This window comes from Eubalaena glacialis, chromosome 8 (assembly GCF_028564815.1).
Source record: "Eubalaena glacialis isolate mEubGla1 chromosome 8, mEubGla1.1.hap2.+ XY, whole genome shotgun sequence".
NCBI lineage: Eukaryota > Metazoa > Chordata > Mammalia > Artiodactyla > Balaenidae > Eubalaena > Eubalaena glacialis.
Genome location: NC_083723.1, coordinates 68,279,039 through 68,306,521, shown reverse-complemented (window position 1 = coordinate 68,306,521; position 27,483 = coordinate 68,279,039). Strand labels below are relative to the sequence as shown.

At 39.5% G+C, this 27,483-nt stretch overlaps 1 protein-coding gene across 2 annotated transcripts in view; it reads right to left on the bottom strand.

The window, feature by feature from the left end:
• The window catches only part of SLC25A13 (solute carrier family 25 member 13), a 203,084-nt gene that overhangs the window by 158,695 nt on the left and 16,906 nt on the right, over window positions 1-27,483 (bottom strand). For both annotated transcript variants that reach the window (XM_061197766.1, XM_061197768.1), the window contains exons 2-3: window positions 12,757-12,810; window positions 58-200 (exon numbers count right to left, since the gene is read on the bottom strand). In XM_061197766.1, the coding sequence (XP_061053749.1) occupies window positions 58-200; window positions 12,757-12,810 (197 nt within the window). The remainder of the gene's footprint in view (window positions 1-57; window positions 201-12,756; window positions 12,811-27,483) is intronic.

Here is a 27,483-nt window from a genome sequence, read left to right as displayed (position 1 = left end):
ACAGAAAGCTGTTTCGAACAGAAAACAACTAAACGAGATAATTAAAAATAAACATACCCATCTTTGGTCTGATCCACCACACCACTTAAAAGTTCCACAGTCTTTGGATTAGGCTGGCTTCCTCCAAAAATATTCAAATATCGAATGACGAAGTCATTGGGAGACATGAAAAATTCACCATTTTTTTCAATGTTTGCATACTGTTTAAAAAAAGAGAGAAAATATATTTTGTTCTCAAAAGTATATAACCAATATGTGAAAAAGCTGAGAATATTCAATGGATAAAATATCAGACATGACAATATACTCTTCACAAGGACAGTTATTTCCCATCGCTCCAAATAAAAAGCAAAACCCCATTAAGTTTGCCGAGTTTTATTTTTATACCAGCGGTTCTCAACTGCAGGCAGCTTAGCCTGACTGTCCAGCTTACAAACACCAATGTCCCCAATAGCCAAGCACAATGCACAAGGACGAGCCTTCTCTGTACGTTACCTGACTTTCTGGGGTGGAGTTCTCTAGCTCTGAGCTGCCTCTGTTTTCATGTTTCCCCACAGGGGACATCTGGCAGTGTCTGGTGACAATTCTGAGTATCATAACTTGGGGGGAGAGGCAGAAGCAGAAACTGGCCTCTACTTGGTACAGGCCAGGGATGCCGCTAAATACCCACAATGCACAGGACGACCCTCCACCCCAATAACAGAGTCACCCAGCCAACTGTCGACAGCGCTGAGCTTGAGAAACCCAGGTTTACAGAAATTTGGAAGGACAAATTTTGTCTTGTTCTTTAGCAAGAACATGTAGCTTTAAAAAAAAAAAAAAGTAGAATTCTGAAATCATGAATGAAAACAATCCAATTCTTTTGCCCCCTTTCCTGTTTCAAAGGCAACAATGTTGAAAAAAAAGAATGGCAAACAGGATAAGCTGGAGAGCAAACTGTTCACAGCAGGGCTGCTGTGAGATTTTATGGAAGCAGGGAAGAAATGCTGCTGTGGTTAGTGTCCTCTCCATCTAGAGCAGAAATGGTCAACAAGAATAAGGTGGTGGGATTTCCCTGGTGGTCCAGTGGTTAAGACTCCACACTTCCACTGCAGGGGGCACAGGTTCAATCCCTGGTCAGGGAAGTTCCACATGCCATGCAGTGTGGCCAAAGAAAAAGAGAATAAGGTGGCATGTGATGCTTTTTCACAGCGTTCCCCCAGGTCTTGCCTGCAAGACGATCCAGTTCACATAAGTGGAACCTGCTCATTTCTGTTCTGTGGAGGACCGGGGGCTGTGGGAAAGGCTGAGAAACAACATGGGCATCACACATATCCCTATGGAGCAGGAGAGGGCCTCTTGATGCTTGGGATCAAACAGTGATTTGGGGGGTGGAGAGATGAGGACCATGAACTATAAGAAGAGAGCTAGTTGGGTGACAGGAGCCACAGTGATGGAAGAGCACAGTGAACAGAGGTGCAATGATAGCACCTCTGTTCCCTCTGTAACTGCAGTTAATCCCAATTAAAACTGTTTTAAAAAGTCACTTGTCGGGGCTTCCTTGGTGGTGCAGTGGTTAAGAATCCACCTGCCAATGCAGGGGACACGGGTTCGATCCCTGGTCCGGGAAGACCCCACATGCCGCGGAGCAACTAAGCCCGTGCGCCACAACTACTGAGCCTGAGCTCTAGAGCCCAAGAGCCACAACTACTGAAGCCCGCACACCTAGAGCCCGTGCTCCACAAGAAGAGAAGCCACCGCAATGAGAAGCCCGCGCGCCACAACTAGAGAAAACCCACGCACAGCAACGAAGACCCAACGCAGCCAAAAATAAACAAATAAAAAAAAATTAATTAATTTTTAAAAAAAGTCACTTGTCATTTCTACATTTCAGTCATTCCAATGTGGGATAAGCTCTTGGTTAGATACTCAGTTACGGGCTTTAGAGTCTGTCGGGCCTGGGCTGCAGAGAGCTCTGCTTCTGCCTCTGCATCTAACCACCTGTAGGGCCTCAGGTAAGTAACTAAAGCTTTCTGGGCCTCTGGCTCCTCACCTGTAAAATGGGGATAACAACACTACCTGCTCTTAAGGTTGATACTAGAAATAAATGAACAATCATGTAACACACTTAGCACAATGCCCTATACACAACAGGTATTTTATAAATGTTCTAGATTATTGGTTTTTGTTTAACATTTTTTAGCACAGTGCAAAAGAAAAGCTCAAAGATGGCCCACTAATCTTACTATTCTTCAGTTAGCAATGCATTTGGCTTTTTGCAAACGTAGAAGGATTATACTTTGATCTTCCTATCTGAGGCAAAACAAGACTGAAATATAAAGGAAATGTCACTGTTAATTACAGCAATCCTATGATTTAGAATTATACCTATGTTCGCTTATAGTAGTGAATAATTCATTTATTTAAAAACACAGTTTAACTCTTCTCCCATCAGTAGACATTATTAGATTATTACTGGATTATCTCCAGTTCGGGGTATTTTTTAAAAAAGCTAAGGTAACCAGCTTTGTATGTAACATTTGTCCGAATTCCTGGCAACTTTCAAAGGCTAGACTCTGGGAAGAGAAATTGTTGAGTCAAAGGAGAGCATCTTTAAGGCTCTTGATACTTATTAACACACTGCTCTCCAGAAAGACTGTATCAATTACAGTCTCACCAACAGTGTGAGAACATAGCCTTTTCCCCCTTTTCTATCATACTTGTTGTAAATATTATTCGAGTTTAATATTTTTATATAATTGAATCTGTAGATTTTTATCTCCTTTGCAATTTCCTCCATTACTTCTAAGTTTAGAAACTAGTTCTTCCTCATCTCAAGACTAAATATTCACCCACGTTTTCTCCTAGCTTTTCTTGAATAGGTTTATCTTTTACCTTTAAGTTTCAGTACATTATTGGTACTTTGTTTTTCTATGTGGTCTGAAGAAAGGATCCTCCACCTTGAGTCTTTTCTACTTACTCTCTTGGTTGTCCTAGGATCATACATCAAATCATTCTCTCTTCCCCCATTTAGGATGTAATGTTTACCACATACTAAATTATCATATGGTCACCAGGGAAAGGCTTGGCAAGCAAGTCCATCTTCAGTACCACTTCTGATCAGTCGTCAATGGCTTCCTAAGGTCAAGACGTACTCTGACCAAACTCCATGGGAGAATGCCAGGATGGGATGACAGCTCCTGTCATCACTGAAGCAGGAAATGTTTCAGGTCTATCCTAGGCATTGACCTGTCTACTCTTGCAAGATTACATGCATCTTAATTGCTATAACTAGAGGGAAAGCTCTGCCAGGACAGGACTTTTTTCCTTTCTCACTGCTATATCCTGAAGTTCCAGACTGTTGCCTGGCAGATAGTGAAACATATTCAATAAATATCTGCTGAATGAATGTGAACTTACTTACAAAACAGAAATAGAGTCATGGATGTAGAAAACAAACTTATGATTACCAAGGGGGGAACGGGGGGAGGGATAAATTGGGAGACTGGGATTGACATGTACACACTATTATATATAAAACAGATGACTAATAAGGACCTACTGTATAGCACAGGGAACTCTACTCAGTACTCTGTAATGACCCACATGGGAAAAGAATCTAAAAAAAAGAGTGGATATATGTATATGTATAACTGATTCACTTTGCTGTACACCTGCAACTAACACAACATTGTAAATCAACTATACTCCAATAAAAATAAAACAAAACATTGCATTACTTTTCTCTTGCAAGTCTTCTTGGCCATAATCACTCTTTGATTTTCCCCAAATGATCTTTAGAATCACTGTCAAGCTACCGACCCCTAAAAAAATTCCACCGAAAACGGAAAATAAAACTACAGTGCGATACCACTACTCATACACAAGATAATTAAAAAGAAATAACCAATGTTTGCAAAATGTGAAGCAAATGCGACTGGTGAAGCACTTTAGAAAACTGCTTGGCAATATCTACTATAACTGAACGTACACGTAAGCAGAGACCCAGCAATTTCACACCAAAAAACAAAAACAAAAACCCCATGCTTTAGCATTTTAATGTCCACAGCAATATTATTTTGATAAGTATGTTATTTGTCATTTTGTTACCTGTTTTCTGCTTGTTTTGTATTATAGTTGTTCTCTGTTCTTTTCTTCTTCTTTTAGTCTTGTCCCTTGTTGTTTGATGATTTTCTTTAGTGATATATTTCTGTTCCCTTCACTCTAGTTTTTGCGTATCTACTGTAGGTTTTTTGATTTGTGGTTACCATGGAGTTCATATATGTTGACCTATATCTACTTGTTTTCAACTGATTAAGTCATGTAAGTTCAAACACATTCTAAAAGATCTACATTTTCTATTCCTCCCTGCCACATTTTGTTTTTGAGGTCATATTTTACATCTTCATGTCTATCTCTTAACTGTTTATTGTAGTTTAGTTAATTTTACAATTTTTGGCTTCTAGCCTTTATACTAGCTTATTTAAGTGGCTGATCTACAGCCTTTACTATATACTTGCCTTTACCAGTGGGATTTTTCCCTTCCTATAATTTCTTATTGGAGCTTTTTCTTTTTCACTTAAAGGAGACCCTTTAATGCTTCTTGTAAGGTCAGCTTAGTATTGATTAACTCTTTTCGTTTTTGCTTGTCCGAGCAGCTCTTTATTTCTCCTTCAATTTTGAATGATAATCTTGCTGGGTAGAGTATCCCAGGTTGTAAGTTCTTCCCTTTCGGCACTTTAAATATATCATGCCACTCCCTTCTGGCCTGCAAAGTTTCTGCAGAAAAATCAGCTGACAGCCTTATGGCGGTTCCCTTGTATGTGACTTTGTTTTTCTCTTGCTGCGTTTAAAATTCTCTATCTTTACCTTTTGCCATTTTAAGTATATGTCTTGGTGTGGGTCTCTTTGGGTTCATCTTGTTTGGAACCCTCTGTGCTTCCTGTACCTGGATATCTGGGAAGTTTTCAGCCATAATTTCATCAAATACCCTCTCTACTCCTTTCTCTTTTCTCCTTCTGGGACCCCTAAAATGCAAATGTTAGTACACCTGATGTTGTCCCAGAAGCTTCTTAAACTATCCTCACTTTTTACAATGTTTTACTTTTTGCTCTTCTTATTGGGCAATTTCCATTACTCTATCTTCCAGATAACTTATATGTTCTATATCACCTCATCTCTTGTTAATTCCCTCCAGTGTATTTTTTTTTCATTTCAGTTATTGAATTCTCCAGTGCTGGCTGGTTCTTTTTTTATATTTTCTAGTTCTTTATTAAAATTCTCACTGTGTTCATCTATTCTTTTCCCCAGTTCAGTTAAGATTCTTAGTACTAATGCTTTGAACTCTTTATCAAGTAAATTACTTATCTCTGTTTCATTAGTCTTTTTTTCCAGGTTTTTTTTTCCTTGTTCTTTCATTTGAAACATTTTCCTCTGTCTTCTCATTTTGTTTAACTTTCTCTGTGTCTATGAAATTAGGTGAAACAATTACCTCTCCTGGCCTTGAAGGCGTGTCCTTGGAGCATCCATATGCAGTCTGCACGTGCCCGGTGGCTTTGGTGAGAGAGACAGATCTGATGTGAGCACGGGCTGCGTCTTCTCCAGGGTGTACTGGCAGCTACCGCCTTGGTAGGAGGTGGAGCTGGAGTTGGAGAGGCTAGAGCCAGAGCCATGTGCAAGCCAGGGCTTCTCTGCTCAGTGGCCATCACAGCTCTATTGGGGGTGGGAGCTGGGTTTCTCTTGGGTATGACAGCAGGCTCTGCCTTGGTTTGGGACATGGTCAGGGCCTGAGGGCTTTAGGGCTGCATTTCTGTACGGGTTTCACTTTTTCCCCCATGTGTGTACCTTGGTTAGAGGCTGGATTGGGGCCAGAGGGGTTGGATCGGGGCCACAGCGCTAAGCTGGTCCCACCCCACAGCAGCATTATTTTGAATAGTGAAGAAATGGAAAATAACTCAAATGTCAACAGTAGAATGTTTAAATGAACTGTGGTATATTCACACAATGGAATAAACTAATACCAACTACACACGACAACATGGATGAATCTTACAAATAAAAGCAAGAGTGAAAGAAACTAGACACAAGAATACATATTGTATTATTCTATTTATATAAAGTTGAAAACCAGGCGAACTAATATATGGTGACAGAAGTCAGACAACTAGTTACTCTTGGAAGCAGCGGGTATTAACTAGAAAGGGCATCAGAGAGCTTCGGAGGTGCTGGGCACACGGGTGTACTCACTTTGTGAACATTCATGGAGCTGTACATTTATGATCTGTGCACTTCATTTAACCCTCAATAAACAGTTCACATTTAAAAATCTCAGATATTTTATCTGCCTCATTTTTTTAGAGGTGATAAATCATCTCCTAAATGTAAGAACATGTTAATTTGCACACAAAGAACACAGTTTTCTGCAGTTTAAAAACCAGCTCAGCACCAAGGCTGGGGTGGTCTGCCTGTGATTAAAGTAAACATGTCAAGGTTTTCCTTAGATTGATGGACAGAGGGTCCCTGTCTGGGGAGTGGACTATACCTTACAGCTACCACATCTTTGAAATGTCATTTAATCCTTCTTTGGTAATACATTTTACAAATGACCTGAAGCTTCTCTCCCTTACAATTTTTGGAACTTTTAATATGATTAAACATATATACTTATAAAATGGGAAGGCTTTTAGGATTCCTTGCACAACCTAGTAAAATACTAATTGTGACAGTTAATTTTATGTGTCAACTTGGCCAACAGGTGCCCAGATTAATCATTGTTTCTGGGTGTGTCTGTGAAGGTGTTTCTGGATGAGACTGGCATTTCAATCTGTGGCCTCAGTAAAGTGGATTTTCCTCCCCAATATGGATGGGCTTCATCCAATCCGTTGGGGACCGAATAGAATAAAAGGTGGAGGAAAGAAAAATTCACACCTTTTTTCCTTCCCCATTGCTTGAGCTGGGACCTATCTTCTCTGGCCCTCAGGCTGGGATTTACATCATCAGCTCCCCTGGTTCTCAGGCCTTCAGACTGGGACTGAATTACAACACAGGTTTTCCTGGGTCTCCAGCCTGCAGACAGTATATCATGGGACTTCTCAGCCTCTAAAATGGATGGTGTGAGCCAATTCCTCATAATAAATCTCATTAGATAGATAAATAGCTAGAGCTAAAGATGGAGATATGTCCTACTGGTTGTTTCTCTGGAGAACCCTGACTAATAAACCAGCTGTCAACATGAAGACTAATAAACCAGCTGTCAACATGAAGACCACCACACCCAATGAATACAGTAGCAAAGGAAAGGAATGTGTCACTACACTGTATGCTCAGAGGCCAGGGGGCCTAACTGGCCTGCTCACCACTGGTGGAACAAAATAGTCAATCAACTGTGAACACACCAGAACTATAATCATCCAGCCACCCATTTTTGCCACAAATCATTCATATCCGAGGGCTGAAGGCCAAATTCTCCTTGAATTTTCCAGCCACTGAGAAATGCTGTGCACACCTGATCACTACGTCTGACCATTCTTCACCCTGATTCCCTGTTATAGGGGTGGAATAAAGTATAATTAAGAATTTCCATATGGATCAAGTATTTTATGTTATTAAGGAATTACTATTAATTTTATTAAGTGCACAATGATATATATTATGGCCATGAGGGAAACTGTTATTATTTGGAGCTGTATGCCAAAGTATTTCGGCTGAATCATGGTGACAGCTAACTTACACTGAAATATGTCATTAAATATATATATGTGAAACTATATGACAAATATTAATTTAAATTAAGTGGTGGTTATGTGGGTGTTTACTGTACTACTCTATTTTCTGTATATTTGTAAATTATAACAAAAAATTTTAAGTACAATTATCACAAAGTTAATACAGAAAAATATATTACTGTTGATAAAAATTTAAAAGAAGATACATTTTTCAACCAACAAGTTGGCAGAAAGGTTTTTTGTTGCTGCTGCTGTATTTTTTTCAATAATCTGAGTTGACGTCGTAATGTGGAGAAATGAAAACTTCCATACTCCCAAAAATGCGTACTGATACAATCTTCTTGAAAGGCAGTGTGCCAAGAACCAAAAGCCTTAAAGTGTTGTAAACCCACTCTTTAATCCAAAGATGCCACTTCTATGAATTTATCCTAAGAAAATGCTAGCTATATGCAAAAATGTAGTTTTAAGGGTATTCATTACAGTGTTGTTATAACAGCAGAGCAGAGAAGACAACTAAACATCCAATAATAGGGAGTGGCTAGATAAATTATGGTAAAACAGCCATATACAGTAATATGATAGCAATAAAAATAATGCAGAAATGCTTTCAATTATAGGAAAAGGTATTCATAACATCTTAGGTGAGGGAAAAAATGGATACAAAACAGTATTTTTCCTCCTGTTAAGGAAAATAATTATATTCATACACAGAGACAGAAACAGGGAGAGGGAAATGGATACATGTATATATAAACATATAGACATAAATATATATGGATAACAAGTTACATTCCTTTATACACATCTGCCTTTTAAATTTTTAAAAAATAGGAACTGTTTTGCCATTAAGAAAAAAGTTTTTCAAAGAAGGAATTATTTTTTCCAATTTTGCCTACAAACATTTTTTAAAGTATATATTACGCTTTTGTTGACAAAGAATACAAGATCAGTCATTTCAATCAAATGGTCCTTCAAAATGTCTTTAACTTGCCCATTCTCCATTCTCCCTGCTACCAAAACCCTCATCAAGTTATTAGGGTCTCACACCAGAATTACATCCATAGCTGCCTAACCCATGGTCTTGCTGCACCAATCAAATCTCAGATCCACACTCCATGTCGCTGGATAACTCAGAAAACCTTCAATGGCTTCCTATTGCTTAGCAGAAATAGCAAACTCCCAATTCTCTTTCTAATTTTGTCACCCACACCCTGTAATACTTGGCAGACTCCTTGGCACAAAGTTGAATTTAAATAAACATTTGAAGAATGAGCAGGAATCCTTTAATCTGGAGGCTGTTTGCTCCCAAACCCACCTCCAGGCCTTCCCTCCAATGTAGTCCTGTTTCCCAGAAGCCTCAGCTGCCCTCCTCAGTGCCTTCCAGCTCCCACGCGACCCCGGGGCTCCTCAAGTTCCCTCTCCAAGGAGCCTTCTCTGACCTCTCCCCACCACAGGGACTGCTCCCTCCTCCCATTTCCTGTGGCATTTGCTTTAACCACACAAGTGACCCTTGACTGTGCTGACTTAAGATTTTTTTTACCTTCTGCATGCCTGTAAATCTGGTCTCCTTTTTCTGCACATCCCACTCACTGCAAATTTCCATGGGGTTTTATTTAAACTGTAAGCACTCAAATACACACCTGTTTAACATGAAGCGGCACGGAAAGTGTTAGGCAGAGGAAAACCCCATGTCAGCGTTTAGGTTAGAAACAAAACTGACTACACCTAGACCTCAACTTCTACATCCAGACAAAACATTACCTGCCACATATCACTAGAAAAGCCTGCATAAAAACATTCAAACACCTTAGGCTGGGGATGCTTTATGCCAAGTTCCACCTTGCCTACCATTCTAGTACCATTGCCTAAGACCCTATGCTGCAGGCCACTGCCACACCTGGCGCTCTTAGAGCTCTTTGCTTTGGTCATGCTATTTCCTTTGCCTGGAACGGTCTTCCTTTGCTCCACAACCCTCCTCCAGCTTCTCCATCTGATAAATACCAGCTCAAATATCACCACCTGCCGCAACTTTTAATGACCCTCTCTAGAAAGATGTAATTAGCCCCACATCATCTCCCTGCTAATTAATGCTATATAACGCAGATCAACCATATTATTTTTTTACACTTCAACACACACACAGTGAGAGAGTTAAGGGCAGGAGCCATGATTTATGCATCTTTATATCCCCAACACCTGACACTGTACTTAACATACAGTAAGCAGCTTCAAAAAACGAAGTGGAATTGATTTTAACTCTTTTCAAAAAACTAAAATAAGCCAGAATTGGGCACATTTTAGCCCTCCAGGACCCCTCTTTCCTTATCTGTTTTGGTTCTGCTAGCTCTCTCTGTTCTTCACAGCTGCCACTCCCCTGTTACCAGCACATCTGGTCCAAAGGGTACAGTGAAGCTTCTCTCCACCTCCCCTAAGCTACAGAAGAATCATCTAACTAGTTTAGCAGAGAGAAGGTTGGGATATTTATAAATAAGGAAAGTCAGGAAAGAGTCATAGAAAGTCAGCAAAGCAGTCAGGTTTACAGCATGCTCACTGCTGATCCAAGCTGAACTGAAAAGCCCAGCCCCAGCAGAGACACGCCTGGTCCAGCCCCCAGGCGCCTCGCTCCCTATTCTTCCCCCATAACAGCGTCTGCGGCAGAGAGTAAACAAGAGATCCTCAGCATGCGGAGCCAAGGTGGATTTGTGTTGGTACCACACTACCCAAGCCTGATGAGATCACCCGAACCTCTGCCAGATCCACAATCCCTTCCAGAAACTGCTGACCACTGTTTTCTTCGGGGACAGTTGCCCCACATCATCCTCTCGGACTCTAAGTCATATGGAACTCTCACTCAAAAGCCACGCAGTCCCAGCCACGCCAAGGGAAGACAGCACTCCCCTATCTGGTCCCAAAGATTCCGCCCCAGCCTTCAGGCCCACTGACACAGAAGCCCCACAGGCGGCTCTCCAGAACTCTGTATGGACTGCTACCCTCCTTGGGTCTACCTGACCAACCTCATTTGTCTCCAGTAAAGACGTGCCTGCTACTGAGATGTGGCAGCTGGAAAAGATACGTTGTTCCAAAGCAGAATCTTAACCCAGCCTCACCAGCCACCACGTGCCATCAAAAGGTGGGCACAGCTTTTACATGGAGCCTTTGCACTGGATCACATCAAAAGCAGTAAGTATCCAAGATGCACCATCTACTGAGACACTCTAAGTTGTTCCCATTTCCTGTGAGAAGGATGCCCACAGCTATTGCTGGTTTAGAAAACGGAAGTACACAGATCCTGAGTTCAAGGAATGATTATGACTTTGCCAGCTAGAGTTAACAAGTTTTATGCATCTCTCTAGGTTCTTTAGCAACCCACTCACGTGCAAGTGGTCTTCCAGAATTACATCATAAGAGTAGACCTTAAATACACACCTTTAAAATGTCTATGGTTCACTCATACACACCTCAGCCCAATCATGGGGGGGCCCAATGTGCATAGCAACAAACACTAGTCTAGGTGAGAAAGAAATGTGTTTCTGTTTTCTGGACTTTCACTATCCAGAATTCTTTTCCACCTTAGAATCTCTACACTGTATTGACCTTTCTGGGCAAAAAACAAATTTATAAAGAATTCTGCTTTCTTATATATAATACAATCCACCTGACAAATTTTTTTTTCTCATATTTTGCTCATATTTTTAACCATTTTCTCTTGGAGTCTGTCTCTTTTTCTGAATTATTTAATTTCAAGCATTTACTGAATCAATATCTTATGCATATCACGTGCATATCTAATGCATATCACTTTCAAATAAGTTTTTTCATTGAATCTTTACAAATTTTTATGACATTATGAAAATGTTCATATACCAATATATACAAAGTAGACTGAATAGTATAATAAACCCAATATTCCATTTCCCAATTGCAAAAATTATCATCATACTGCCTACTTCTCCTACCTCACCAAAACTGGGTTATTTAAAAGCAAATCTCAGATATCATAATCTCATCTGTAAATACTTCAGTGTACATCTCTAAAAGAAAAAGACTCTATAGTTCCCATATTCGGAATACCATTACCTGGCCTAAAAAATCAATTAGTAACAATTCTTTAATATCAAATAATCCTATCAGTATTCAAATTCCTTGACTCCTCAATTTTTTAATAGTGACACAGTTTGATGAGGAAAGTGATGCTCACAGAATTAATAACTTCCTAAGCCATATATGTGATACATAGCGGTATAATAAGTTTCTCACTTGAAGGCTTGATCCTCTTTATATATAGCACAGCTACCTTTTCACCATGTTTAGAAAAGGTCCACATATATATTTTTTAAAATTTTCTTTACAAAAGCGGCTTTTTCTTTCTTTTTTTAGTACTGCATTGCCAGTTAAATAACCTTAAAAGTGGTCCAGTGTTTGGGACCTGAGGTAGGCTTTTATTAGAGTATTAATCACTCAGTGCCTAATATCACAAAGTAGGTGCAAGCATAAGAAACTACGGAAATAAACTTGTGTGGTGTCTGTTGTGATGTAGTATCTACTATTACTCATACTGGGGCCTCCTCAAGGGCACCACAGTTGAAGTAAAATGATATGATGAAGATGATGATGATGACAGCAACAACAATGCTCTAAGGAGAGACAAGGCTAGTCCCCTTTGGATGAAAGAAGGATTACTAAGATGTTTACAAAGAGCTTTAAACTTCTTAGGAGGAAAAGCATTAGTATCATCAAACTGCACAAGTCAATCCTGGAAAGGTAAATGGGTTGTGAGACTAAATCCCCCAGCAACTCTGTTTCAATACCTAATACCATGTGAGACAAAAAAAAGTAAAATATAAACCATGCGGCCATCACAAACAGTCGCCTACAAGGATCTGATACATTTTAAAAAAAGATATAACTGTAAAGGATCTCTTTTATAAGTCTTAAGATACTTTGGGGGATTTTTTAAAAATATAACAATGAAATTAAGAGCTGCTCAAAAATAATCTTCAAAGTTACAGAACACAAATCAAACAAAAAACAAAACAGATTCCTTTATACTGACCTTCAAAAATATTGTTCTAAGTTCGGCTGGATCTGCTCTCTTGGTTAAAGCCACCTATAAATAAACATAAAAATGTTTATATTATTAGAACAAAGCTGAGAAATCAAGCTAGCAGACTGAAAGAAAATAAACTCCAGGTTAGAAATCAGTGGATTTCATTTTTACACTTAAGGCACTAAACTTCCCCAGTGCATAAACTACTCTCTGAATTTTAAATTAGACTCCTTATGTGGCTTCTAGAATGATAACATTCCGTGCAAGAAACCAGTAAAGCTCCTAATGTGTAGTGTTTAATATATACCATTTTTTTCCCAAATTGAATAAGAAAAAAAGAAAAGTTGAAACAGATTTGTAACCACCTGGCATTTTAAACTACACTCCAGAGTGACCCACACCTTTCATGGGCAAATATTAAAGTACAACTTGTTCGTTAACTATGCAAGAGAACATAGTTCTTAGAGAAGTTAGTGAGCAAGGCAAACAATATTAACAGAAGGGAATTACTTCCCACAGTTCCACAATGGACAGGCGTGAATGCCCAGCTATCTGGTCACGCCAAGCAGTCTCCTCCTCTCTCCGACTTTTAAGAAACCAGAAGTCTCCAATTATACAGCATTGAGAAATATAACCATTGTTTTGTAATAACTTTAAATGGAGTATAATCTCTAAAAAATATTGAATAGCAACGTTGTACACCTGAAACTAATAATGTAAATCAACTATACTTCAACGAAAAAAAATCCTGTCTCCATTTGTATGACTACTATTTACCACATTCTAGAATACAAGGGGCTATGGTTACCTTTCAGAGCAAAGTTTGACAGATTAGCTTAGAATAGGTGTTGTGCTTAATTCTCCAGCCCACAAAGTCCAAAAACATCATTGGGGAAAAAGAAGACAAACTTGAACATGGCCAACACAAAAGAGTCCTTATGTGGAACCAAACAGTAGGCTTATTCAGCGTCCCATCACCCCATCCTGCTGGCAAAAACCGTCAGGAGACTGAATTCTCAACAAGCACAGCGTCACCCCATGATACAGCCAAGGAGGGGTTCCTGGAACCACCCCCCAATACTGCAGCCATGTCGCTATCCATGGGGAGATTTATGCAAATTGTTCTAAATCCTTTCTGTGTGTTTGCAAAGGCTCTTCTGAGATCTTTGGACAATGGGTTCTCTGTCTCGAAATATGTAACTGCCTGAGCTTCTTGGCCTGCCACTGTCAGGAATAATTTTATTAACTAATCACTGGAATAGGAGAGGTAGTTTTCCTGAAACCAGTTAGTTGGTCACCTTGTTTCCCAAAGCAAGACTGATAACTCTTAACTTCAGCTGACTACTTGTAACCACCAATGCTATTTTTATCCATAAGAATTTGTAATCTCGTTAAAATCCTCAATTAGTGAGTGTTCTTTGCTGTTCAATTAACAAGAAGAAAACAGACTGCTAACCAACCTAAGATTGATGACAGTGCTAAGAGTCTCAGAAGATTCCCTCCCTTTGGGTCTATATTCTGAGAAAGGTGGGGTAGGACAAACACTATTGGAGAAGATGAGCCAGCATGAAATGCCTCTATCCTCTCCTTTAAGAGCAAAGAAATTCCCCTCGAGTTCTACATCTCAAGACCGAAACATTTTTTTAAAAGGCATATGGTGACCCTCAGCACTTAATTGGGTTTCTTTCTAAAAGCAAAGGTAAGTTTCCACAAAGCGAACTATTCTTGCTCCATGTGAATAACACATCCTTTAAAATCAAATTAATTCATTATGCCACACACTTCATAAAGCCTTCCCTGGGCAACGCAGTTTCAGAGTGAACTTCCCCCGCCCTAAATTCCCACAGCGTTCTTCTACTTACTAATCCCAAAATGCACCACCAGGACTACAACTCTGTGAGAGAAAGAAAGCTTTCACTCTGTAACTCTCCCAGGGTGCAGGGCACAGGAGAAAAGAATCCACGGAGTGGCCCAGCACTTTTAAGTCAGGTCACCTAATGTGTACAGAACACTTCATAGTTATAGTTAAGTTACAGTTACACTTAACTTACAGTTAGACATGCCAGCGTTCTGAAGGTGTACTGAGATGGAGTCTACCTGGTGGCAAAACCAGGAGCTAGCAAGTTCTGTGAGCTGGAAAAAGGGAGCCAAGAAATGTAGCCTCCCTTTTTAAGCCAACTCAGAACACCTGCTCGGCAAGTGCAAGTTGCATCACCTGACAATCCTTAGTTCATTGGGCTTCTTGGAAGATTCACCAAACTCAAGATTTTTTCCAAAAGGCTGACTTCCATTGTTTTATATACATGTATATATTTCTCATATACTAATAGCATGTAAATATTTAGATACTATCTTACAATCTGATTGCCTGATTTGCTTTATCATTACTCTTCTGAATTTGCGTTTATAAGAATAGATGCCACCATTAAAACAAAATTTTTATATCAAGAGATTTAAGTAAAGTAATTTTCAAACATAGTTAGGGACTAAATCACCAAGAAGAAAAAGGATTCTTGGCAGATGACTATGAATTATCACCATTTGCTACTTAATTCAATAGAGAATTTTATACACAAGCACATAACATTCACACCAAGTGGAGGTTAAGGGAGAAGGAGGGGTAGAACTGGAAAAACTATGCATTATATTTTTTTCCATAAAGTGGGAGAAGTTAACCTTTGTTTAAAGACAGTATAGAAATTTCAGGTCAATTCCCCAAATCTATGTTCCACGGCGCAGAATTTGAGGATCACTGAATACGTAAAATTTTTGATAAGACAAACATTATAAATAACAGCAATAGCATTTGCAAAACACATATACTAGCTAGGTACATCACAAATACAAAAATAAAAACAGCCAAAAATAACATAACTTCAATGACTGGTTTAAAAGGGGGGCAGTGGGAAGTATGGCAAGGAAAACCAGAAAGATAAAGTGTGAATTCTGTGCTCTGCAAGTGACCCTTGACTGATACAATCAGTAACTCTAAAAGAAATTCCCCAAAAACACAGTTACCATTAACTGGAGAAGAAAAAAGAAAGAGGGGTCTCATCACATTTAAGAAAAATAATTTTTCATTGACTTCACTGAGTCACTCATTCCTCATCCTACAGTTTCCCTACATTCTAATAAATGAAGAGCAGATCCGAGCTTCAAGATGGCGGAAGAGTAAGATGTGGAGATCACCTTCTTCCCCACAGATACATCAGAAATACATCTACGTCTGGAACAACTCCTACAGAACACCTACTGAACTCTGGCAGAAGACCTCAGACTTCCCAAAAGGCAAGAAACTCCCCACGTACCTGGGTAGGGCAAAAGAAAAAAGAAACAACAGAGACAAAAGAGCAGGGACGGGACCTGTACCAGTGGGAGGGAGCTGTGAAGGAGGAAAGGTTTCCACACACTAGGAAGCCCCTTCGTGGGCGGAGACTGCGGGAGGCGGAGGGGGGAAGCTTCGGAGCCACGGAGGAGAGCGTAGCAACAGGGGTGCGGAGGGCAAAGCGGAGAGATTCCCGCACAGAGGAGCGGTGCCGACCAGCACTCACCAGCCCGAGAGGCTTGTCTGCTCAGCCGCCGGGGCGGGCGGGGGCTGGGAGCTGAGGCTCGGGGGTCGGTGGGATCGCAGGGAGAGGACTGGGATTGGCGGCGTGAACACAGCCTCAAGGGGCTAGTGCACCACAGCTAGCCGGGAGGGAGTCCGGGAAAAGGTCTGGAGCTGCCGAAGAGGCAAGAGACTTTTTCTTGCCTCTTTGTTTTGCGGTGAGCATGGAGAGGGGATTCAGAGCGCCGCCTAAACGAGCTCCAGAGACGGGCGCGAGCTGCGGCTATCAGCGCGGACCCCAGAGACGGGCATGAGACGCTAAGGCTGCTGCTGCAGCCACCAAGAAGCCTGTGTGCAAGCACAGGTCACTATCCACACCTCCCCTCCCGGGAGCCGGTGCAGCCTGCCACTGCCAGGGTACCGTGATCCAGGGACAACTTCCCCGGGAGAACACAGGGTGCACCTAAGGCTGGTGCAACGTCACACCAGCCTCTGCCGCCCCAAGCTCGCCCCGAATCCGTACCCCTCCCTCCTCCCGGCCTGAGTGAGCCAGAGCCCCTGAATCAGCTGCTCCTTTAACCCCATCCTGTCTGAGCAAAGAACAGACGCCCTCAGGCGACTTACAGGCAGAGGCGGGTCCAAATCCAAAGCTGAACCCCGGGAGCTGTGCGAACAAAGAAGAGAAAGGGAAATCTCTCCCAGCAGCCTCAGGAGCAGCAGATTAAATCTCCACAATCAACTTGATGGGCCCTGCATCTGTGGAATACCTAAATAGGCAACGAATCATCCCTAATTGAGGAGGTGGACTTTGGGAGCAACGATATATATATATTTTTTTTCCTTTTTCTCTTTTTGTGAGTGTGCATGTGTATGCTTCTGTGTGTGATTCTGTCTGTATAGCTTTGCTTTTACCATTTGTCCTAGGGTTCTGTCTGTCCATCTTTTTGGTTTTTCTTGGTATTTTTAGTATAGTTTTTAGCGCTTGTTATCATTAGTGGATTTGTTTTTTGGTTTGCTTGCTCTCTTCTTTCTTTCATTCTTTCTTTTCTTTTATTACTTTAAAATTGTTTTTTTATTTTTAATAATTATCTTTTATTTTTTATTTTAATAACTTTATTTTATTTTATTTTTTCTTTCTTTTTTTTTTTCTCCCTTTTATTCTGAGCCGTGTAGATGACAGGGTCTTGGTGCTCCAGCCGGGCATCAGGCCTGTGCCTCTGAGGTGGGAGAACCGAGTTCAGGACTTTGGTCCACCACAGACCACCCAGCTCCATGTAATATCAAATGGCGAAAATCTCCCAGAGATCTCCATCTCAACGCCAACACCCAGCTCCACTCAACGACCAGCAAGCTACAGTGCTGGACACCCTATGCCAAACAACCAGCAAGACAGAAACACAACCTCACCCATTAGCAGAGAGGCTACCTAAAATCATAATAAGGTCACAGACACCCCAAAACACACCACCAGACACGGACCTACCCACCAGGAAGACAAGATCCAGCCTCAGCCACCAGAACACAGGCACTAGTCCCCTCCACCAGGAAGCCTACACAACCCATTGAACCAACCTTAGCCACTGGGGGCAGACACCAAAAACAACGGGAACTACGAACCTGCAGCCTGCAAAAAGGAGACCCCCAAAGACAGTAAGCTAAGCAAAATGAGAAGACAGAGAAACACACAGCAGATGAAGGAGCAAGGTAAAAACCCACCAGACCTAACAAATGAAGAGGAAATAGGCAGTATACATGAAAAAGAATTCAGAATAATGATAGTAAAGATGATCCAAAATCTTGGAAATAGAATGGAGAAAATACAAGAAACGTTTACCAAGGAACTAGAAGAACTAAAGAGCAGACAAAAAATGATGAACAACACAATAAATGAAATTAAAAATTCTCTAGAAGGAATCAATAGCAGAATAACTGAGGCAGAAGAACAGATAAGTGACCTGGAAGATAAAATACTGGAAATAACTACTGCAGAGCAGAATAAAGAAAAAAGAATGAAAAGAATTGAGGACAGTCTCAGAGACCTCTGGGACAACATTAAACGTACCAACATTCGAATTATAGGGGTCCCAGAAGAAGAAGAGAGAAAGAAAGGGACTGAGAAAATATTTGAAGAGATTATAGTTGAAAACTTCCCTAATATGGGAAAGGAAATAGTTAACTCCAGGAAGTGCAGAGAGTCCCACACAGGATAAATCCAAGGAGAAACACGCCAAGACACATATTAAGCAAAATATCAGAAATTAAATACACAGAAAAAATATTAAAAGCAGCAAGGGAAAAACAACAAATAACATACAAGGGAATCCCCATAAGGTTAACAGCTGATCTTTCAGCAGAAACTCTGCAAGCCAGAAAGGAGTGGCAGGACATATTTAAAGTGATGAAAGGGAAAAACCTACAACCAAGATTACTCTACCCAGCAAGGATCTAATTCAGATTCGACAGAGAAATTAAAACCTTTACAGACAAGCAAAAGCTAAGAGAACACAGCACCACCAAACGAGCTTTACAACAAATGCTAAAGGAATTTCTCTAGGCAGGAAACACAAGAGAAGGAAAAGACCTACAAAATAAAAGCCAAAACAATTAAGAAAATGGTAATAGGAACATACATATTGATAATTACCTTAAATGTAAATGGATTAAATGCTCCAACCAAAAGACATAGATTGGCTGAATGGATACAAAAACAAGACCCATCTATATGCTGTCTACAAGAGACCCACTTCAGACCTAGGGACACATACAGACTGAAAGTGAGGGGATGGAAAAAGATATTCCATGCAAATGGAAATCAAAAGAAAGCTGGAGTAGCAATTCTCATATCAGACAAGATAGACTTTAAAATAAAGACTATTACAAGAGACAAAGAAGGATACTACATAATGATCAAGGGATCAATGCAAGAAAAAGATATAACAATTGTAAATATTTATGCACCCAACATGCACCTCAATACATAAGGCAAATGCTAACAGCCATAAAAGGGGAAATCGACAGTAACACAATCATAGTAGGGGATTTTTTTTTTAATTAATTAATTAATTTATTTTTGGCTGTGTTGAGTCTTCGTTTCTGTGCGAGGGATTTCTCTAGTTGCGGCGAGCGGGGGCCACTCTTCATCGTGGTGCGCGGGCCTCTCACTGTCGCGGCCTCTCTTGTTGCGCAGCACAGGCTCCAAACGCGCAGGCTCAGTAGTTGTGGCTCTGGGCCTAGTTGCTCCGTGGCATGTGGGATCTTCCCAGACCAGGGCTCGAACCCGTGTCCCCTGCATTGGCAGGCAGATTCTCAACCCATAGTAGGGGATTATAACACCCCACTTTCACCAATGGACAGATCATCCAAAAAGAAAATAAATAAGGAAACACAAGCTCTAAATGATACATTAAAGAAAATGGACTTAATTGATATTTATAGGACATTCCATCCAAAAACAACAGAATACACTTTCTTCTCAAGTGCTCATGGAACATTCTCCAGGATAGATCATATCTTGGGTCACAAATCAAGACTTGGTAAATTTAAGAAAATTGAAATCATATCAGGTATCTTTTTCAACCACAACGCTATGAGACTAGATATAAATTACAGGAAAACATCTGTAAAAAATACAAACACATGGAGGCTAAACAACACACTACTTAATAACCAAGACATCACTGAAGAAATCAAAGAGGAAATCAAAAAATACCTAGAAACAAGTGACAATGAAAACATGATGACCCAAAACCTATGGGATGCAGTAAAAGCAGTTCTAAGAGGGAAGTTTATAGCAATACAATCCTACCTTAAGACACAAGAAACATCTCAAATAAACAACCTAAACTTATACTTAAAGCAATTAGAGAAAGAAGAACCAAAAAACCCCAAAGTTAGCAGAAGGAAAGAAATCATAAAGATCAGATCAGAAATAAATGAAAAAGAAATGAAGGAAACAATAGCAAAGATCAATAAAACTAATAGCTGGCTCTTTGAGAAGATAAACAAAATTGATAAACCATTAGGCAGACTCATCAAGAAAAAAAGGGAGAAGACTCAAATCAATAGAATTAGAAATGAAAAAGAAGTAACAACTGACACTGCAGAAATACAAACGATCATGAGAGATTACTACAAGCAACTCTATGCCAATAAAATGGACAACCTGGAAGAAATGGACAGATTCTTAGAAAAGCACAACCTTCCAAGACTGAACCAGGAAGAAAAAAAACTATAAACAGACCAATCACAAGCACTGAAATTGAAATTAAAAATCATCCAACAAACAAAAGCCCAGGACCAGAAGGCTTCACAGGCGAATTCTATCAAACATTTAGAGAAGAGCTAACACCTATCCTTCTCAAACTCTTCCAAAATATAGCAGAGGGAGGAATACTCCCAAACTCATTCTACGAGGCCACCATCACCCTGACATCAAAACCAGACAAAGATGTCACAAAGAAAGAAAACTACAGGCCAATATCACTGATGAACATAGATGCAAAAATCCTCAACAAAATACTAGCAAACAGAATCCAACAGCACATGAAAAGGATCATACATCATGATCAAGTGGGGTTTATCCCAGGAATGCAAGGATTCTTCAATATACGCAAATCAATCAATGTGATACACCACAGTAACAAATTGAAGAATAAAAACAATATGATCATCTCAATAGATGCAGAAAAAGCTGTCAACAGAATTCAACACCCATTTATGATAAAAACCCTCCAGAAAGTAGGCATAGAGGGAACTTACCTCAACATAATAAAGGCCATGTATGACAAACCCACAGCCAACATTGTCCTCAGTGGTGAAAAACTGAAACCATTTCCACCAAGATCAGGAGCAACACAAGGTTGCCCATTCTAACCACTATTATTCAACATTGTTTTGGAAGTTTTAGCCACGGCAATCAGAGAAGAAAAAGAAATAAAAGGAATCCAAGTCGGAAAAGAAGAAGTAAAGCCGTCACTGTTTGCAGATGACATGATATTATACATAGAGAATCCTAAAGATGCTACTAGAAAACTACTAGAGCTACTCAATGAATTTGGTAAAGTAGCAGGATACAAAATTAATGCACAGAAATCTCTTGCATTCCTATACACTAATGATGAAAAATCTAAAAGTGAAATTAAGGAAACACTCCCATTTACCATTGCAACAAAAGGAATAAAATACCTAGGAATAAACCTACCTAAGGAGACAAAAGACCTGTGTGCAGAAAACTATAAGACACTGATGAAAGAAATTAAAGATGATACAAATAGATGGAGAGATATACCATGTTCTTGGATTGGAAGAATCAACATTGTGAAAATGACTCTACTACCCAAAGCAATCTACAGATTCAATGCAATAACTATCAAACTACCAACGGCATTTTTCACAGAACTAGAACAAAAAAATTTCACAATTTGTATGGAAACACAAAAGACCCCGAATAGCCAAAGCAATCTTGAGAAAGAAAAATGGAGCTGGAGGAATCAGGCTCCCTGACTTCAGACTATACTACAAAGCTACAATAATCAAGACAGTATGGTACTGGCACAAAAACAGAAATATAGATCAATGGAACAGGATAGAAAGCCCAGAGATAAACCCACACATGTATGGTCACCTTATTTTTGATAAAGGAGACAGGAATATACAATGGAGAAAATACAGCCTCTTCAATAAGTGGTGCTGGGAAAACTGAACAGCTACACATAAAAGAATGAAATTAGAACACTTCCTAACACCATACACAAAAATAAACTCAAAATGGATTAAAGACCTAAATGTAAGGCCAGACACTATCAAACTCTTAGAGGAAAACATAGGCAGAACACTCTCTGACATAAATCACAGCAAGATCCTTTCTCACCCACCTCCTAGAGAAATAGAAATAAAAACAAAGTAAACAAATGGGACCTAATGAAACTTAAAAGCTTTTGCACAGCAAAGGAAACCATAAACAAGACGAAAAGACAACCCTTAGAATGGTAGAAAATATTTGCAAACGAAGCAACTGACAAAGGATTAATCTCCAAAATTTACAAGCAGCTCATACAGCTCAATATTAAAAAAACAAACAACCCAATCCAAAAATGGGCAGAAGACCTAAATAGACATTTCTCCAAAGAAGACATACAGGTTGCCAATAAACACATGAAAGAATGCCCAACATCATTAATCATTAGAGAAATGCAAATCAAAAACTACAATGAGGTATCACCTCACACCAGTCAGAATGGCCATCATCAAAAAATCTACAAACAATAAATGCTGGAGAGGGTGTAGAGAAAAGGGAACCCTCTTGCACTGTTGGTGGGAATGTAAATTGATACAGCCACTATGGAGAACAGTATGGAGGATCCTTAAAAAACTAAAAATAGAATTACCATACGACCCAGCAATCCCACTACTGGGCATATACCCTGAGTAAACCATAATTCAAGAAGAGTCATGTACCACAATGTTCATTGCAGCTATATTTACAATAGCCAGGACGTGGAAGCAAGCTAAGTGTCCATTGACAGATAAATGGATAAAGAAGATGTGGCACATATATACAATGGAATATTACTCAGCCATAAAAAGAAACGAAATTGACTTATTTTTAGTCAGGTGGATGGAGCTAGAGTCTGTCATACAGAGTGAAGTAAGTCAGAAAGAGAAAAACAAATACAGCAGGCTAACACATATATATGGAATCTAAAAAAAAAAAAAAAAAATGGTCATGAAGAACCTAAGGGCAGGATGGGAATAAAGACGCAGACCTACTAGAGAATGGACTTGAGGACCCGGGGAGGGGGAAGGGTAAGCTGGGACAAAGTGAGAGAGTGGGATGTACATATATACACTACCTAATGTAAAACCGATAGCTAGTGGGAAGCAGCCGCATAGCACAGGGAGATCAGCTCGGTGCTTTGTGACCACCTAGAGGGGTGGGATAGGGAGGGTGGGAGGGAGGGAGACGCAAGAGGGAAGAGATATGGGGATATATGTATATGTATAGCTGATTCGCTTTGTTATAAAGCAGAAACTGACACACCATTGTAAAGCAATTATACTCCAATAAAGATGTTAAAAAATAAATAAATTAAGAGCAGTCATTATAAAAAAGTTACTGAAATATAAATTAATATACAGACAAGATGCCATGTTAAGCATTCTTCAAACCACAACCTTACTGTGTAATCAACTCTCAAATGTTCGTATCACTCAACAGTTGACTTATAAAGCACCAGACACACCACAAATGTTAACCTGCTGAGTAATTATGCAAGTGGGTAATTTCAGGGATGTTGGAGATATTTATCAGAAGGATTCTGTAGCTTGTGAAATGTGTTGTAGACAAACATTAAACAGTAATAAAGCCATCACCATTAAAATTCTGTATGAAGAAGAGTACAGCAGTTAAATGAACAGTGGTGTTTTAGCTGTGGGTTCTGTTAGGCCAAAATAACTTTAAATGCTCTAAGTTTAGGTTTTATTATTATTGTTATTCAGCTAAAGCTAACATTCCAGTAAATGTTCCCAAGACTAAAATTTGACAAGAGACAGTATAAGTCTTTTCTGAAATAGACATTTGTCTGTTTATATTTTCAACTCCTTATGGTGAAAGAGATGCTTGCTCACCCTGTCATAAGCAAACATCACCACGTTTAAAGATTTGGGTTCCAATGTATTGCTAACTTGGTGATCTTGGACAAGTCAGTTAACATCTCCAAGTTTTAGTTTCCTCATCTATAAAAAGGGCAAAATGACAAAATCTACTTATCTGTTTCATAAAGTTATCTTAAGGATTCATTAGAATGAAGAAAAAGTGCTCTGTGAATCCTAAAATGATACATAAGGTTGGTAGTGATTAATAGCTACTCTTAAAAAATGTAAGCTGTAAACACAAGTTATATGATATTTCTAATCCCAAATACAAAAGGAAGATGAGGAGGTAGGTCCAACATGTATCCAACTTAGAAATAAGCAATAAAAGGTACCAGGCTAAGGAGAAAAACAGTATATTAAAATTCTATTAGATGATCACAGTCATGTTGGGAAGCCTGGAGAATCAGCTTAAGGCTAAGGCACCACCAGTGATGTCCAAAACTATCCCAGAATCACCTGGTGAGAAATGCACCTCAGATCCCACAAGAAAAGCAGGTTGCCTAGGCTGCCTATCATGTCAGCCGAAATGGAAACTTGACACACAAGCTGCTTCCTTGTGTTGCCGTCTTCCAAATCAAAGTCACACATGAGCATCCAATTGGCAAAGCTAGATCACATGCTTGTGCCCTGGCTGCAGGGAAAGATGGGAACTGAGTTCTGACTCATATGTTCTAGCAGGCAGGCCTTGTAATGTGGGGATTTTCTCCAATATAGGAAAGGTAGTCAAAGATGATGGGGAGACTTACTGGTTTCCAGTCCAGCATGTAAGGGGCTTAGAAGTTGCCAGTCTGTCCTAAAAATAAGTAAAAAGCTTAAAAATTGAAAAATCAACTACTCTCCCCAGATCCATCAGAGGAGTGATGTCACCAAGCAAACCACTGTCCCCCAAAATGGAGAAACAGAAAGGCAGAACCAGAGGATCACAATGACCAATTGCTGGAGGCTCAGTGTGGACAAGAAAAGACTTAAAAAACTCTAGGTGGACCTAGACATAGTGGATTCCCCACACTTTTGTGAATGTTACCTCCTGGAACTCAACCTGGTTCTCAGTGAATATCAGAGAAAAATCACCTGGCATTTCCAGTAGGAGGAAAGGAAAAGGAACCAAGTTGAAATGCATCAGAGCATTCTGTTCTTTATAAGAAGGTCTGCCTCAGAAGAAATTATTTCAGAGGAGTCTAACCTACTGGAGTAATACCAGAGGCAGCTGACCAGAGGGAAGGCAAATACCCAACTCCAGCCACCTCCAGCCATCCTCTCCCACCCGAGGGGAAGAAAAAATTGAGAAACACTTGTGAAGTACACTGTCCAGGGGCACAGGCTCTCTAATGGACTGAGACCTAGTCACAGGACTAGGAACACTTCCTTTCCCTCTGCACCCTACACCCACATTACCAAAGGACTAGTTATAGCAGTTCCTTTAATCCAGTGCATCATGTCTGGCTACCAAGAAAAAATTACAAAGCATACCAAAAGGCAAAAACACAAAATTTGAAGAGACTGAGCAAGCATCAAAACCAGACTCAAATATGTCTGGAATATTGAGATTATCAGACTAGGAATTTAAAACAACTATGATTAATATGCTAAAGGCTCTGATGGATAAGGTAGACAACATGCAAGAAGAGATCAGCAATGTAAGCAGAAAAACGGAAATTCTAAGGAAGAACTAAAAAAGAATGCTAGAGATCAAAAATACTGTAACAGTGATGAAGAATGCCTTTGCTGGGCTTATTAGCAGACTGGATACAACGAGGAGAAAATCTCTGAGTCTGATGATATTTCAATAGAAATCTCCAAAACTGAAAAGCAAAGAGAAAAAAAACTGAAAGTAAACAAATAAACAAAAAACACAGAACAATATGCAAGACCGTGGGACAACTACAAAAAGTGTAATACACATGTAATGGGAATACCAGAAGGAGAAGAAAGGACCAGAAGGAATATTTGAAATAATAATGATTCAGAATTTCCACCCAATCAATGTCAGATACCAAACCACAGATACACAAAGATCAGATACACCAATGAAGATAATCAAAATCACTTTAAACATCAACGTACCAATTAATTAAAACACAGATTGTTAAAATGCATCAAAAAATAAGACCCAACTATATGCCATCTACAAAAAAAATTTTTTTAAATAAAGACACATATAGATCAAAATAAATAACAGAGAAAGATACACCATGCACACACTAATCAAAAGAGAGCAGAGGAGTTATATTACTTTCAGACAGAGCCCATTTTAAAGCAAGGAAAGTTAACAGGGATAAACAGGGACATTATATAATGATAAAGGGGTCAATTCTCCAAAAAGACATAATAATCCTCAATCTAACAGAATAGAAAGCCTAGAAATAGACCTTCATAAATATAGTCAACTGATCTTTGACAAAGGATCAAAGATAGTCTCTTCAACAAATGGTACTGTACATCGATATGCAAAAAATGATTCTAGACACAGACCTTACACCGTTAACAAAAATTAACTCAAAATGGATCACAGACCTAAATGTAAAACTCTTAGAAGACAACAAAGGAGAAAACTTAGATGGCCTTGGGGTTTGATGATGATTTTTTGGATATAACACCAAAGGCATGATCCATGATAGGCTGGACTTCATTAAAATAGACATTTCCACTCTGTGAAAGACACTGTCAAGAGAATGTAAAGATAAGCCAACACTTGGATAAAGTATTTGCACAAGAATAGCCAATAAATGACTGTTACCCAAGATATACAAAGAACTATTAAAACTCAACAATAAGAAAACAAACAACCCAATTAAGATTAAAATATGGGCCAAAGACCTTAACAGACACCTCACCAAAGAAGTTACACAGATAGCAAATAAGCATATGAAAAGATGCTCCACATCTTCAGTCATCAGGAAAATACAAATTAAAACAACAATGAAATACCACTCCATACCCACTAGAATGGCCAAAATCCAGAACACTGACAATATCAAATGCTGGTGAAGATGTGCAGCAAAAGGAACTTGCATTGTTTGCTGATGAGAATGCAAAATGGCACAGCCACTTTGGAAGACAAATTGGAGGTTTCTTACAAAACTAAACATACTCTTGCCATACGATCCAGCATTCATGCTGCTTAGTATTCACCCAAAGGTGTTGAAAACTATATCCACACAAAAACGTGGATGGATGGATGTTTACAGCAGCTCTATTCGTAACTGTCAAAAGCTGGAAGCAACCAAGATGTCTTTCAGTCAGTGAATAGATAAACTGTGGTACACCCAGACAATGGAATATTATTAAGCACTAAAAAATGAGCTATCAACCCATGACAAGACATGAAGGAAGCTTAAATGCATATTACTAAGTGAAAGAAGCCAATCTGAAAAAGCTACATACTGTATGATTCCAACTATATGACATTCTGCAACAGGAAAAACTATGGAGACAGTAAAAAAAAATCAGTAGTTGCCAGGGGTTGGCAAATAGGGAAGGAAAACAGGCAGAGCACAGACTTTTGGAGCAGTGAAAAGACTCTGTATGAAACT